Source organism: Staurois parvus, unplaced genomic scaffold (genome assembly GCF_062004578.1).
Source record: "Staurois parvus isolate SC_StPar_1 unplaced genomic scaffold, SC_StPar_1.0 ptg000151l, whole genome shotgun sequence".
Lineage (NCBI taxonomy): Eukaryota > Metazoa > Chordata > Amphibia > Anura > Ranidae > Staurois > Staurois parvus.
Genome location: NW_028317947.1, coordinates 16,605,684 through 16,621,430, shown reverse-complemented (window position 1 = coordinate 16,621,430; position 15,747 = coordinate 16,605,684). Strand labels below are relative to the sequence as shown.

Below are 15,747 nucleotides of genomic sequence, written 5' to 3'. Positions count from 1 at the left end.
TTTTTTTATCGGTAAAACAATTGGCCGATTTGCCCATCATTGCCGGGAAAATCGGCCCATCGGCAAAAATCGGACAATTTTTTCCAACTTTACCGATAAATGTGCCAAAACCCCGAAAAACGGCCAATCAATTAACCCAGTAACGATGTGAAAATTGGCCAATTTTCGACCCGTCTATGGCCTGTATAAGTCTAGGTTCACACCTAAGCATTTTCCACAGCGTTTTGCAGAAATGCAGTACAGTCCATTTAACATGATTTCCTATGGGACACATTCACATCTCATTTTCATCCGGTGCGTTTTTTGGAAAGGGTCAAGGACTTTTTTTAAACGGACAACGTTGTGTTTTTGGTTCTATGGACTTCAATGCAGATGCTGCAGAAAAGCAAGTGATGCGTTTTTGATGCATTTTTGATGCGTTTTGCGTTTTATTCTGGCCAGCAACAAGTAAAAAAAAAAGCAAAAGGTATCAAAAATGCATGTGCAAAAACACAAAATGAAAAAACATTGCAGAAACGGATCAAACGCAAACTGCATAGGTGTGAACCTAACCTTACCCCAGGTTCACACCTAAGCGTTTTCCGCAGTGTTTTGCAGAAACGCAGTACAGTCCATTTAACATGATTTCCTATGGGACACATTCACATCTCTGCGTTTTCATCCGGTGCGTTTTTTGTAAAAGGTCAGGAACTTTTTTGGATGCAAAAAGTTGTGTTTTTGGTTCTATAGACTTCAATGGAAACACTGCAGAAAAGCATGCAATGCGTTTTTGACGCGTTTTGTGTTTTAATCTGCCTAGCAACAAGAAAATAAAAACACATCAAAACCGCGTGTGCAAAAACGCACCGCAGAAACGGATCAAACGCAAACTGCACCTAGCCTTAGTACCTTATCTGCAATAAATCAGCCCCGGAACCTGTGTAATTAATATGTGTTCAGTTATAAAGGGATGAGGTGGCAACCCTAGTGAAGGCCGACAGGGCGCATATTTATTTATTTCAGGTACTTATATAGCGCCATCAATTTACACAGCACTTTACATATATATTGTACATTCACATCAGTCCCTAACCCTCAAGGGGCGTACAGTCTAAGGTCCCTAACTCACATTCATACATACACATACTAGGGCCAATTTAGACAGGAGCCAATTAACCTACCAGCATGTCTTTGGAGTGTGGGAGGAAACCGGAGTACCTGGAGGAAACCCACACAGGCACAGGGAGAACATGCAAACTCCAGGCAGGTGGTGCCATGGTTGGGATTTGAACCAACGACCGGAGTACTGCCAGGTGCTAACCAATTAGTCACTGTGCTGCCCCCTAACATGAAAAGGAGAATTGGATTTCTTGCCATGGGTAACATTGTGTCTCCTGGCACGTCCACCCGTCAGATCCAATGAGCCACGTGACCCAGGTGACACCACCTATCAGACAGCGGGGAAGGACGGTGCTCACCGGTGGGTGGTGGGAGAAGGGACAACTCATGGGGCCCCCGGGCAATAGGGAATCATGGGGCCCCTGTGTCCTTGCCCAAACTCACAAAAGCCTATGAAAAAGGTACCAGGGGCATCTCATGGGGCCCCCTACTGACCCCGGGCCCTCGGGCGGTGCCCGAGTTTCCAAATGGTCAGTCCGCCCCTGTGTGGGACTCGGATTGCCTTCTGTACCCGCAGACTGGAATGTTGCTCGGGATGTGCCAATGTGAAGTGGCAATGGAAATCACATGACTTTAGAGCGCACAAGTGAGAATGGAGCCTGACTCCTCCTCCTAAGAGCCAGCCCACAGATTGCATCAGAGCTGAGGGCTCTTCACAGGAGTCCTTGGGCGGGGAGGGTGGTGTTCTGACATCACTGGGTCATCACCTTCTTTGATTGGGTAGTTTGAAAGAGGCAGTGACATTACAATCTCCACCTTGTCCAATCAGAGAATGCCTTTTAATCAATTAAAAAAAATAACACGTTCTTATAATGGTGGCAGTGCTGAGCCAGCGCCCCCTGTGGTGGACTAGGAAAATCGCAGCTACTACTGTAGTTGCACCAACTACTACAGCGATTGTCAGTTTCTCTGGCGGTCCATCAGGTATGCGATATATTTACTTACATTGTGCCAAGCTGGAACAACGTAACTATACAATACAGCTCATCCCCCGAGTTCAGATTTAACGTCAATACGTGCCAATGCTGGCAGCTCTAATTAAAGCTGAGAAGCAATTTCCTGATCATTCAGCTTTTCCTCCAGTTTTTTTTTACATGCAACATAATCCCTCCATGTACATTTATTCTGGATTTACCAATACTCACAGGCGTCCATACAACTTAGCCTGCAACTTCGCATCACCACGTTCTGTACCCCAGCAGAGGGCGCTCCACATGCTGCAGCTCTCACCCTGGCTCCAGCAGAGGGCGCTCCATATTCTGCAGCTCACACCCTGGCTCCAGCAGAGGGCGCTCCATGGTAAGTCAGGGGTGTGGCCGGACCACGGTGGTTTGAATCGTACTGCGGGAACTCTGTGCGTTCCAAATGCCGGAAGTGGTCTGCCGGAAGTTGTGTTGGTTGAGGAATTCAGCGCTGGAAACTCTCGAAGACAGAGAGGTCCATGCTGGGGCGGCCTTGATATTAGAGAAATGGTGAAGTGACCCTTTATTCTCCCTGTATTAATGAGCTGTAGGTCTCCCTATATGTCTGGCAGAGCAGTGGGACTACAAATCCCAGAATGCCTGCAGAGCTGTAGGGGTCCTGTGTGTTGGAATCCCATTTACTTTGTGTCATGTACTGGCAACTCATTGAAAATGAATGGATTTCCAACATGAAAAAAATGGTACGTGACCGTCTGTTTTGCAATGCATCTCACAGACGTGTTGCCATAGTGATGTGGGGTGCCGTTCAAGATGAATGCCTTAGTAACGCATGTTATGTGCGATAGTGTGATAAATGGGCCCTCAATGTAATGTATGTTCTACAGCACATCATGTCAGCCAACTGTGTTCTCTTGGTTTACGCAGAAAGGGCACTGAGAATGCCGCCGGAGCGCTGAGAATGCCGCAGGAGCACGCCGGAGCGCTGAGAATGCCGCAGGAGCACGCCGGAGCGCTGAGAATGCCGCAGGAGCACGCCGGAGAGCTGAGAATGCCGCAGGAGCACGCCGGAGCGCTGAGAATGCCGCAGGAGCACACCGGAGCGTTGAGAATCCCGCAGGATCACGCCGGAGCGTTGAGAATGCCGCAGGAGCACGCCGGAGCGTTGAGAATGCCGTAGGAGCACGCCGGAGCGCAGCGAATGCCGCAGGAGCACGCCAGAGCGCAGCGAATGCCGCAGGAGCACGCCGGAGCGCTGAGAATGCCGCAGGAGCACGCCGGAGCGCTGAGAATGCCGCAGGAGCACGCCGGAGCGCTGAGAATGCCGCAGGAGCACGCCGGAGCGTTGAGAATGCCGCAGGAGCACGCCGGAGCGCAGCGAATGCTGCAGCGCTAAGGTGTTGAGAATGCCGCAGGAGCATGTTGGCGCGTTGAGAATGCCGCAGGAGTACTCCGGAGCACAGAGAATGCCGCAAGAGCACACCGGAGCGCTGAGGATGCCGCATGTGCCCACTGGTGTGTTGAGAATGCCGCAGGAGCACTGAGGATGCCACAGGTGCCCGCTGGTGTGTTGAGATTGCCTCAGGGGCACTGAGGATGCCACAGGTGCCCGCTGGTGTGTTGAGAATGCTGCAGAGCACTGAGAATGGCGCAGGTGAACGCCGGAGCACTGAGAATGCCGCAGACGCACGCGCAGTGCTAGTGGGAAATGAGGTCAGGCATGTTTGGATGCTCCTCCGATCCCAAGTGGTCTAGGCCGCCAAGGAGCTGTCACCTGTACTGAGCCAATCATCTGCAGCAGCGGCCACATTTATTGCCCACCCCCTGTATATGTGCGGCTGCAGGGCTGGGAATGCCCCCCTCCCCCTGCTGCCGTTGATGATTGGCCCATTACAGGTGACAGTTTCCTGGTTAGACCAGGTGGGTTGGGAAGAGCATCCAGACACTCCTGACCTCATCTCTAGTGAGCTCAGCCATATGTTGATGGCAAGCTGGCCTCTGTGCATGCTGCAGTAATCGAGTGAGCATAGCCGGGTGATTTCCAGACTTTTTGGCTTGGTTCACACTTGTGCAATCTGTGTTCTGCAGGTAGACAGCTCACTCATTTCTAACGGGTTGCCCTACCCATGCAACGCAGACTTTTTCTTTTTTTTTTAAATCACACCACACCAAGTCGTGTGTTGCCACAATAACGTGAGATTTGGCGCACACGAAAAATGCACCGTGTTTGCCGAAGCCTGGGGGTGCCGTTAAAGCAGAATTCCAGGTATTCAGCAACTTTTCAAAAAGTGCAGGCACACTATGAGGTAAGTCCAATTAGCTGCATGTCACCTCCAGGACAGGTTTATTGCACTCCTGGAGGATACACTCCAGCTGTGAGAGGAGAGAAGCACAGGCCCGCCCCTCCCCTCTGCTGTCCATTCACAGAAGCCTTTGTATTTTGTGAATGAGTTTACAAAGGCTTCTGTGAATGGGCAGAAGGAGGGGAGGGGGCAGGCATAGCAGTTCCAGCAACTCTGCTCTTGGGCAGCACTGGAGCACAGTGAGCAGCATGGGATCTGCAGAGGTTATCTTCCCGGAACACAATAAATCTGTTAGATGTGAATAACACAGATGAGTCCAGGAAGTGGCAGGTATCTCATTAGACCTAACCTATGGTAAGCCTGCAGTTTTTACAAAGTAGCTAAATTCCAGGAATTCAGATTTAAAAATGAATAGTATCCCACATATATGCAAAAGAGCAGCAAGTTTTGCCTGTGGGTTGGGAATGAAATGCTGTTTCTGACCCCATAGTAGTGTGTGTTCCAGAGATGTGCAGTAAAATGCAACATTTTCACATTACTCTACACAAGAACGCACGCAGCTGTGCTGGGATCTCAGCCTGACCCCCCCCCCCATGCACACCCAGTTCTCTATGCAGATGAGAACAGAGGGAAAGTGATCATTTATAAAAAAGGGGAAACCGCTGTATATAATGTTTTTTATATATCTTTACACAAATGTTTTGCCTTTTTATTTCTATTTTAAACTGAGTGGATTGTTTTACAAGGTGAAGGTTTACAGTCACTTTAAAGTTGTATTCTGTGCCACTCCTATTTCCAAGCAACCCTTCTATTCATACCTCACTTGTTTTTGCTTCATTATAAATAATTCATTTGTTCATATTTGTTCTAGGCTTTAAGCCTGCAGAAGTTGTTTTGCTCGGGATCAGAAGACTTTGAGGATGAGGTAAGAAGAATCATTTAACATTAGGGCTTAAAGCAGAACTCCGGGTAAAAATTTTATTTCAGCATGAATTCGGGCTGTGCCTCCACTGCATGGGTCAGCTGCTTGTTTTTCTAAGGGTGAGCACAAGGTTTATAATCTCCTGACCCCACCGATCCTCCAAAAAACTGTGATCCCCCTCCTCTATGGTCCAGCAGTGGACTGTTCCTGTCTATTGAGCATGCTGACATCAAGAACAGTCCATTTACAAGACCGCTAGACCACGGGGGGACAGGACCTGAAGTGGCCGGTCTTGTGTGGGGAGGATCGGCGGGTCCGGTAAGTAGATCTCCGCTGTGTTCTCCACTAGAACAAAATGAGCAGTTATCCCGTGCAGTGCAACCCGACTGCATGGGCATAAAAATTTCAACCCCACTGAACTGGGATTTTTCTGTGGGGCCACATATTTGCGTATCTGAATCCGAGCTGGAAGCGCGCGGTGCACTCCCAGCACAGAGACTAGGGTCTCACTTAGAGCCCCGTGTCCTGTACTAACAGACAAGACTCGGAACTCCCGATTCTTGGTCACCTGACTGCTGTGATAGCCTCTGATTGATCAGTCACTATGAAGCCTGCCCTTGTGTTTTCTCTCTTTGAATGAAGGAGAGAGATACCGTATATACTCGAGTATAAGCCGTCCCGAATATAAGCCGAGGTACCTAATTTTACCACAAAAAACTGGGAAAAACTATTGACTCGAGTATAAGCCGAGGGTGGGAACACCAGTGGGAAGAATCGTGCCTCATCATTGGTGTCAGTGGGAGGAATAGTGCCCCATCATTGGTGAAAGTGGGAGGAATAGTGCCCCATCATTGGTATCAGTGGGAGGAATAGTGCCCCATCATTGGTGAAAGTGGGAGGAATAGTGCCCCATCGTTGGTATCAGTGGGAGGAATAGTGCCCCATCATTGGTATCAGTGGGAGGAATAGTGCCCCATCATTGGTATCAGTGGGAGGAATAGTGCCCCATCATTGGTGTCAGTGGGAGGAATAGCGCCCCATCATTGGTGTCAGTGGGAGGAATAGCGCCCCATCATTGGTGTCAGTGGGAGGAATAGCGCCCCATCATTGGTGTCAGTGGGAGGAATAGCGCCCCATCATTGGTGTCAGTGGGAGGAATAGCGCCCCATCATTGGTGTCAGTGGGAGGAATAGCGCCCCATCATTGGTGTCAGTGGGAGGAATAGCGCCCCATCATTGGTATCAGTGGGAGGAATAGTGCCCCATCATTGGTGTCAGTGGGAGGAATAGCGCCCCATCATTGGTGTCAGTGGGAGGAATAGCGCCCCATCATTGGTGTCAGTGGGAGGAATAGCGCCCCATCATTGGTGTCAGTGGGAGGAATAGCGCCCCATCATTGGTGTCAGTGGGAGGAATAGCGCCCCATCATTGGTGTCAGTGGGAGGAATAGCGCCCCATCATTGGTGTCAGTGGGAGGAATAGCGCCCCATCATTGGTGTCAGTGGGAGGAATAGCGCCCCATCATTGGTGTCAGTGGGAGGAATAGCGCCCCATCATTGGTGTCAGTGGGAGGAATAGCGCCCCATCATTGGTGTCAGTGGGAGGAATAGCGCCCCATCATTGGTGTCAGTGGGAGGAATAGCGCCCCATCATTGGTGTCAGTGGGAGGAATAGCGCCCCATCATTGGTGTCAGTGGGAGGAATAGCGCCCCATCATTGGTGTCAGTGGGAGGAATAGCGCCCCATCATTGGTGTCAGTGGGAGGAATAGCGCCCCATCATTGGTGTCAGTGGGAGGAATAGCGCCCCATCATTGGTGTCAGTGGCAGGAATAGCGCCCCATCATTGGTGTCAGTGGCAGGAATAGCGCCCCATCATTAGTATCAGTGGGGGGAATAGCACCCCATTATTGGTGTCAGTGGAATAGCGCCCCATCTTTGGTGTCAGTGGGAGGAATAGTGTCCCATCATTGGTGTCAGTGGGAGGAATAGTGTCCCAACATTGGTGTCAGTGGGAGAAATAGTATCCCATCATTGGTGTCAGTGGGGGGGTGGAGGAATAGTGCCCCATCGTTGGTGTCAGTGGGGGGGGAGGAAAAGTGCCCCATCGTTGGTGTCAGTGGGGGGGAGGAAAAGTGCCCCATCGTTGGTGTCAGTGGGGGGGAGGAATAGTATCCCATGATTGGTGTCAGTGGGGGGTGGAATAGTGCCCCATCATTGGTGTCAGTGGGGGGGGGGGGAGGAATAGTGCCCAATCGTTGGTGTCAGTGGGGGGGAGGAAAAGTGCCCCATCGTTGGTGTCAGTGGGAGGAATAATGCCCCATCATTGGTATCAGTGACACCAATGATGGGGCACTATTCCTCCCACTGACACTTGCTGACCCCTGTTCCAGTATGGTGCTGCTGCAGCCAGCATATGTGGTTGCAGCAGCACCTAAGCACGGCACACTTACCTGCATCTCCTTCACTTGATTTTCGCGGGGCCGCTCAGCTCCGCCTCCTCGCCGGTGATTGGCCGCCTGTGTGCCTTTCCTGAGCTACAGTTCTGGCGGCCAATCATCGGTGAGAAGGCGCAGCCGAGCAGCCGCGCGAACATCCAGTGGACAAACCGAATGAAGGAGCAGCCGCGCTTCCTGGACTGGATCGTCGTGGGACCGGAGCCAGGTAAGAGACAGCAGCCCCCTGCAGACGTTGACTCGAGTATAAGCCGAGGGGGCCGTTTTTCAGCACAAAAAATGTGCTGAAAAACTCGGCTTATACTCGAGTATATACGGTACATTTTACTTTCTCTCTCCTTCCGGAGAGAAAAATAAAGAGCAGAAGAAAATAATAAAATACAAAAAAAAAATACCTAAATTAAGGTTTGGTGTAGGTCAGTGCCAGGATTAGTTTTGGGTCAGGGTCAGTATTTTTTTGACAAAAAATTTTTTTTCTCTTTTTTGAATTAGTTTTAGTGTCAGTATATTTTAGATTGGATAAAAAAAAGAAAAAGAAAAATGTGCACTATTATGTACAAATAACAACTAGCACACACATATGTGGTACCACTGCAATCGTCAGGAGCAGGAGAATTTATTTTGGGTTGTTCTTTGGTGGTAGGTTATGGTAGAAACAACAAACACACAAATTTAAAAAAAAAGTTTTTTTTTTATTATTTTGGGCCAGTTTTCCTTTGATAAAAAAAAAACAAAATCAGGAGATATCCATTGCCATTTACCACCAAACGAAATCCCTATTTGTCTTGATTAAAACAAGGTTCAAGCCACCTGAATGCATAAAGTAGTTGTGATGATATGTACGGTTTTACTAATACAAGTCAAAATTGCTAAATTGTGCTTAGGCATTAACATTTGTTTTCCCCTTAGGGGATATTATAGGGACTATTTTAAAATGAACTGGTTTTTACTTTAGAGGTGAGCAGGCATTGAAAGCAGGCCCCTAGAGGGGTGTCTAGATGTACCTTGCACAGCTCCCCAAGGACCCCAGAGACCTGGTTGCCCAAGTTCAATTCATGGCCCGATTCAAAAGGTACCAGGTAGGAAGGATGAGCCAATGGCAGAAGTAAAAGCACAGTTTTTAGGTGGAAGTGGGATAGCCTTTGTAACGGAACCGACCCCAGACTGCGCTTGGGTACTTCCATTAGACTACCGCTTCCCTGTATATACACTAAGGGGATAATCCCCCCTCCCTGCATAATGACACAGGGCGGGGGCAATCTACATTTAGTAACAAGAGACACACCAACAGACAATCCCATCAGGAGGGAGAGCTGCTGGAGACACCCCCCACCAAGCCAATACACATAAACACATACATACGTAGGGGCATAGACAGTAAGTAAACCTAACAATGGATCTAACTCCTCCTACATTGTAAGCTCCAAGGGGCAGGGCCCTCAACTTCCTCTTGTATTGAACTGTATTGTTACTGTATTGTCTCCCATTATAATGTAAAGCGCTGAGCAAACCGTTGGCGCTATATAAATCCTGTATAATAATAATACATCCCATAATAGTTTGCTCCCAAGCCAGACACACAATAGAACAATGGGATGCAACCACATAACATCAAACAATCAACAACGCCCCACCCCAATATTAGGACAGATCACCCTGCACCCCTAACAGGCACAGGGTGACTTATACATAAGAGGAATATGGGGAGCTGAGACAGGGGTCACCCCACCTCTCCAACGTGAGCTGAGTTCCATGAGCCCCCCATGGCTCCCAAGCCAGACACACAATAGAACAATGGGATGCAACCACATAACCTCAAACAATCAACAACGCCCCACCCCAATATTAGGACAGATCACCCTGCACCCCTAACAGGCACAGGGTGACTTACACATAAGAGGAATATGGGGAGCTGAGACAGGGGTCACCCCACCTCTCCAACGTGAGCTGAGTTCCATGAGCCCCCCATGGCTCCCAAGCCAGACACACAATAGAACAATGAGATGCAACCACATAACATCAAACAATCAACAACGCCCCACCCCAATATTAGGACAGATCACCCTGCACCCCTAACAGGCACAGGGTGACTTACACATAAGAGGAATATGGGGAACTGAGACAGGGGTCTCCCCACCTCTCCAACGTGAGCTGAGTTCCATGAGCCCCCCACCCAAAGTGACTCCTGTCACAGCCCTCCCTGAAGAGATGAGTTTTCAGGGATCACCTAAAGGCGGACAGAGAAAACCGGACAGATTGGGGTGGGAAGCTTTAGAGGAGGTGAGCATGGGAGGAGGTGATTAGGAAGCGAGAGAGCAGGAGGTGAGATTAGAAGCAAGGCAGCACAGTGGTTTATACTCTTGCAGTAAAGCAGTAGAAGTCTGATTGCCACTTGGGACATCATGCTGCTGAATGAACTTACATATGACACCGTTGGCATATTTTGAATTTTTCATTCATCCATCACTGTTGCAAGGCCTGTGCTGAGAAAGGAGGAGGGTTTGGCTCTGAACTAGCAAGCTGGTGTCATAAAGAACAGACACTTGCTGCTGAAACTCTTGCCTGGTGTGCTTGGTAGTGCTAGGTGGGGCTACCTCTGTTAATGCCATTTCATGTCCTCTATGCATCTAGTACTAGGCAGTGGACTTACTGTGCATCTATTCTCTCTGTAGGAGTTCCTGTCTGCATTGGAGGGTACAGAACCCAGCTTCTCCACTAATTCTCATACAACACCTGTCCGCCTCAGGCCTATTTCTGCTAAGGGCACGCAGGTGGCAAGAAGTTCTTCCAGCCTTGCAAAGCCTTTGTTTTCTGAAGCGACAGTACCCATATGGTTGGATGCAAGACCTGCAAACACACCAAGTGTGACATCCCTGGACCAGGATCTGGATGATGAGGAATTGCTGTCGGTCTGCAGTGAAGTGGAAGCTGGGGTATCGCAGGTGCAATATCAAACACCAAATCCAAGACTGTGCTTGAGGCCTATCGGTCAGACATCTCAAAATATCAGTTCTACTTCAAATAGCAGTCCCAGCTTTCAGCTACGTCCTTCTCGGGATGCTCTCTGCTCAGATCCGGAACCCAGGACGTTTACAGGACACCTTCAAGAGACTGGTCCTATCAAATACCAGTCATGTGGGTTTACTGCACACACTCCCACAGCTTCTAATTTCCATTCTAGTGGAAGAGGGAGAGGGCAATGCCAGTCTCTGAGTCCTTCCGCCAAAAGGCCCTGCTTGAGGCCTAGCCTGGAAACGCAACCGGTCACACCTGCAAGAGCTGGGCCTCGGCCGCCTCAGTCTACCTATCCACGTTGCACTACACCAACAGCGGCCACCGGGCAAGCTCATTCCTGGCAGGATGCTGCAGGCAGCAATGCACTGCCAAGAACTCCCCAGATGCCTTCTCGGCCTCACCAATCTTGCACTTTGCAGACGCCGGTGGTGACCACTCATCTTGTACAGTTGGTGGAAGCTGCCAACAAGACCCCTCGGGTGCTGGCATGGGAGACACCACCCCCTAAAGAGAGGAGGTTTCCTGGGCCAGCCGGCCTTCTGCCACAACAGGTGAATATTCTAGCGGTAGAGCTGTTGTGCTTGTTACTTCCTAGCCATTGACTCCTGCAGTTTGGTAAGGCTGACCAAAAATGGGAAGAAGTCTTACCAGGAAAGGAATTTTTGTCCCTAAAGTTTCAGGAGGAAATAAAAGAACGCAGATAAATGCAGATATCTCTTTTTTTTTTAAAAGCTGATCTTTTTTTAACCACGTGCAGACCAGCGATGTACCAATATGCCGCTGAATTTCAAGTGATTTTACCGGGGTGATGCCTGCACTCTCCCAGCACACAAGTCCGGTACTCACGAAAAGGTCCCGGTCTCCTTTCGATCAGGACCTTTCCCGATCATGTGACAGCGAATCATGGTGGTCACATGACCTTAAAAGCCCACTGCAGGCATCACTCCAGTACCGTTTTTTATAGCCGGCAGTCGGCTCTCTTGTAATAGGATCTGAGCAGTTAACTAGTCCCCCTCCTGCAGCCTTCTGCCGCTCTCTTGGGATCTCCCATCCTACCAGGTGACCCGAGCAGCCAGCCGGCAATTCTGCAGACCGCTAAACAAAGCTGGGACCAGCTTTGATCGGCTCTCTGTTTATATTAAACCAGAAGCGATTACCTGACATCACTTCCTGTTTACTCAACTAAATGGCACCAATTTAAAAAAAAAAAAAAGCATTCAAAAATACGAATCATGGAGTGCAGAGGAGGGATCCCTCCATAAAGAGTACTTGTCACTGCTATTGCTGTCACAAGGGATGTTTACATTCTATGTGACAGCAATAAAAGTGATCAGAGAAAAAAAAAATTAAAGCGATATTGTAAAAAAAAAAATTGTAAGTGCCCCTGTCCCTCCGTGCTCGTGCGCAAAGACAAACGCACGCGTCAGTCCCGAACGCATGCAAACAGTGATTGTCCCACACATGTGAGGTATCACCTTGAACGTCAGATCATGGGAAGTAATTCTAGCACCAGACTTCCTCAGTAAATTTAAAGTGGTAACCTGTAAAGGCTTTTAACCCCTTGGCACCGGCGCCTCCCGGCCCTTTCTAGGTTTCAGAAGCCGGGAGGCAGGGCGGGGTTTTAAGGTCATGTGACCGCCATGATTCGCCATTACAGCAGTCACATGATCGGGAAAGGTCCTGATCAAAAGAGAAGACCGGGACCTTTCAGTGAGTACCGGACTTGTGTGCTGGGAGCGCTCTCAGCACATATGTTTTTCTTAATTGCACACAAATGTGCGGCCGCTCAGCGCCAAGGCCCAGACTCCGGGAGGCCACACTTTTGCGTGCGGCCAGCGCAAAGAGGTTAAAGCTTCAACTATGGATAGTAAAATTTACATTGTCGCTGTTGTGTGGGCAGGCATAATTTTAAAGCGTGACATGTCTGGTATGTATCTGCTCAGCGTAACATCTTTTATATTTTACAGAAAAATTGGGTTATATATTTTTTTTTTTTTTTTTCAAAATTCAAAAAAGTGTGTTTTCTCCCAAATACTATGTGACATAAGAAATTGCAAAACCCACCACTTAATTCTCTAGGGCCTCTGCTTTAAAATATATGTTTGGGGGGTTCTAACTAATTATCTAATAAAAAAAATATTGATTTTTATATGTAACCAAAAATGTCAGAAAAAGACCTGGAGGTCAAGTGGTTAACTACTAGTTAGCAACTACTATAAATGCCTAAATTTGAAATACCCTGTACAGTAGTACTCAGTCTGCAAGAGGGAAAGTAATCACTTGAAACCTGTCAGGTGTACTGCAGTGCTGATATGCTAAAAAGGAGCTTGTTGACTGGGGGAGAGAGCAGAGAGATGCTTGTTCCTTCATTGGCCAGTCACTGTATGGGGGCAGGTAAAGCTCACAGCTGAGCTCCAGTAAAGCTGTCAGCCAAATAACATAGCATGCCTCATGCACTCATTGGCCAAATGAGAGAGACTTGTGAGAGCAGGGATTTGTCTAAAGTTCAGCTTCACGTAAACGGCTAAATACACTATTGAAATAACTAGGCATCTGCTTCACCTGCCAAAGGATTTGCATTTATATCCATCCAGTCTTGAGATGTACACAGCCCTGCTAGATAGAAAAGCTATCTTGGCAACCTGATTTTACTTTACTGAAATTAGGGATGCAGTGAAATTTCGGTGGCCGAAACGTTTCAGCCGAAAACACCCCTTTCAGCCGTCGGCCGATATGAAGAAAGGCACCAATAACGGTGCCGATAAAACCCTGCCCGCTGCCACCACCGGCCACCGCTCGGTAGTTGTCAGCCTTACCTGAGAAACCATCGAATGATCCTGGTGCTGGGCATAGAGATGAGTGAAGGAAAGATGGCCTCCACTCATCTCTATGCCCTTGGAGGACCGGAGCAATGTCACTTCCCGTTCTGGCCATTTTTTTTTGTAAAGCACTAGATCAATGCTTTTTTTTGATCCAATGCTTTACATTGCAGAGGAGAGATGTCTTATTGACCCCATATCTCTAAATAAAGAGGACCTGTCACTAATTATTCCTATCACAAGGGATGCATGCATTTCTTGTAATAAGAATACAAGTGATTCAAACATTTTTTAAATGGACAGTGCAAAAAAAACAAACATTAAGTTTAAAGTGCCCAGGTCCCCCCGTGCTCGCACGTAGTGGTGAACGCATACGTAGGCCACGCCCACATATGTAAATGGTGTTCAAACCACACACGTGTGGTATCGCCATGAACGTCAGAGCAAGAGCAATAATTCTCGCACTAGACCTCCTCTGTAACTTTACACCTGTATACATTTTTAAAGCATCACCCATGGAGATTTTTAAGTACCGCAGTTTCACGCCATTCCACGAACATGCGCAATTTTCAAGCGTGACATGTTGGGTATCTATTTACTCGCCGTAACATCCTCTTTCATATTTGGGGTGTATATTTTTTTTTTGTTTTGTTTTTTTTTTAATTAAAGTGTATTTTTTTTTTCCCAAAAAATATTCGTTTTTAAAAACTGCGCATTTCGGTTTTCGGCCAAGTGCATTTTGAATTTTCGTTTTCGCCACCAGACCTTTCATTTCAGCGCACCACTAACTGAAATAGAGCAACACAGGCTGGCTTACCATTCACATCTGTCCAATGTCTACATGGATCTATGCAGTGATTGTCAGCAATCAGCTCAGAATGTCTTCATCTACCAAAGTAATACATACAGACAGGAGATGTTACCTAACCGCCCTTTTGCATGATTGCTTGGTAATATATTTCTGTTTTAAATTAAAATGCGTCATTTTCATCTCTTACCAGGGCAGTGGCAGAAGGCTGGATGAAATCTTGATATCTACCCCACATACACCCAGCCATGGGGCACAAGCCAGGCACCGCAGTGAGGCAAGTTTTTTTTTTTGTTTTTTTTTTTATAGATTTTTTTTTTTTTTGTTTTTTTCTGGAACATTTATTTATTTTTAGGCCTTGTCGTCTTGTCTGCCTCATACATCAGTAACAGAGAATTTGTGTCTTTTGCATTATCCTAGGCATGCAATCTGTAGGCTTAGACCAGGGCTGAACCGGGCCAACCCAGAGGAAGAGGAGGTGGCTGCCCTTGGTTCTCCAAGCTATAGCAGAGAGGAGGGTACAGAGTTGTCTCCTACAGCCCCACTATAGCCAGATTCTGTGTCTGCAGTTACACGTCATCCAGCAAATATTCATACAGTATATACAGCGGGTAAAATAAGTATTGGACACGGCACCATTTTTCTAGTTAATTATATTTCTAAAGGTGCTATTGGCATGAAATTTTCAGCACATGTTGGTAACAACCCCTGCAATCCATACACACAAAGAAACCAAAACAAATAAGTTCAGAAATTAAATTATGTGTAATAAAAATGGACTGACACAGGGAAAAAGTATTGAACACATGAAGAAAGGGAGGTGCAAAAAGCACAGAAAGCCAAGACACCAGTTCATAAATTAAGTTCAAGACAATAAGTTCATAAATGAACTACTTTCTCTCCAGAGGATTTACCCCCCTTCCTGACCAGGCCATTTTTTTTGTATTATGGTGCTGCGTTACTTTAACTGACAATTGCGCGGTCATGCACCCAATGAAATTTACATCCTTTTTTTTTCTCCCCTACGAATTGAGCTTTCTTTCAGTGATATTTTATCACCTGTGCAATTTTTTTTTTTATTTTTTGCATTTAAAAAAAAAAAAAGCGACAATTTTGAGAAAAAAAAACAATATTTTTGACTTTTTGCTATTAAACATGTCCAGTAAAAAATAAAATTTCGTCATCAATTTAGGCAAATATTGATTCAGCTACATGTCTTTGCTAAAAATAAAAAATCACAATACGTGTAAATTGATTGTTTTACGTGAAAGTTATGGTGTTTACAAATGGCGGTATATATACCACGATTTTTTTTTTACATTTTTGCTAGTAATGGCGGCAATCAGCAA

The 15,747-nt window shown here is 47.3% G+C and overlaps 1 protein-coding gene across 1 annotated transcript in view; it reads left to right on the top strand.

Moving 5' to 3' along the window:
* The first annotated feature begins 2,517 nt into the window (after positions 1-2,517).
* Positions 2,518-15,747, top strand: part of HROB (homologous recombination factor with OB-fold) — a 33,595-nt gene continuing 20,365 nt past the window's right edge. The window contains exons 1-4 of the mRNA XM_089674525.1: positions 2,518-2,630; positions 5,253-5,306; positions 10,429-11,322; positions 14,592-14,675. Of these exons, the coding sequence (XP_089530651.1) occupies positions 2,628-2,630; positions 5,253-5,306; positions 10,429-11,322; positions 14,592-14,675 (1,035 nt within the window). The 5' untranslated portion in view covers positions 2,518-2,627. The remainder of the gene's footprint in view (positions 2,631-5,252; positions 5,307-10,428; positions 11,323-14,591; positions 14,676-15,747) is intronic.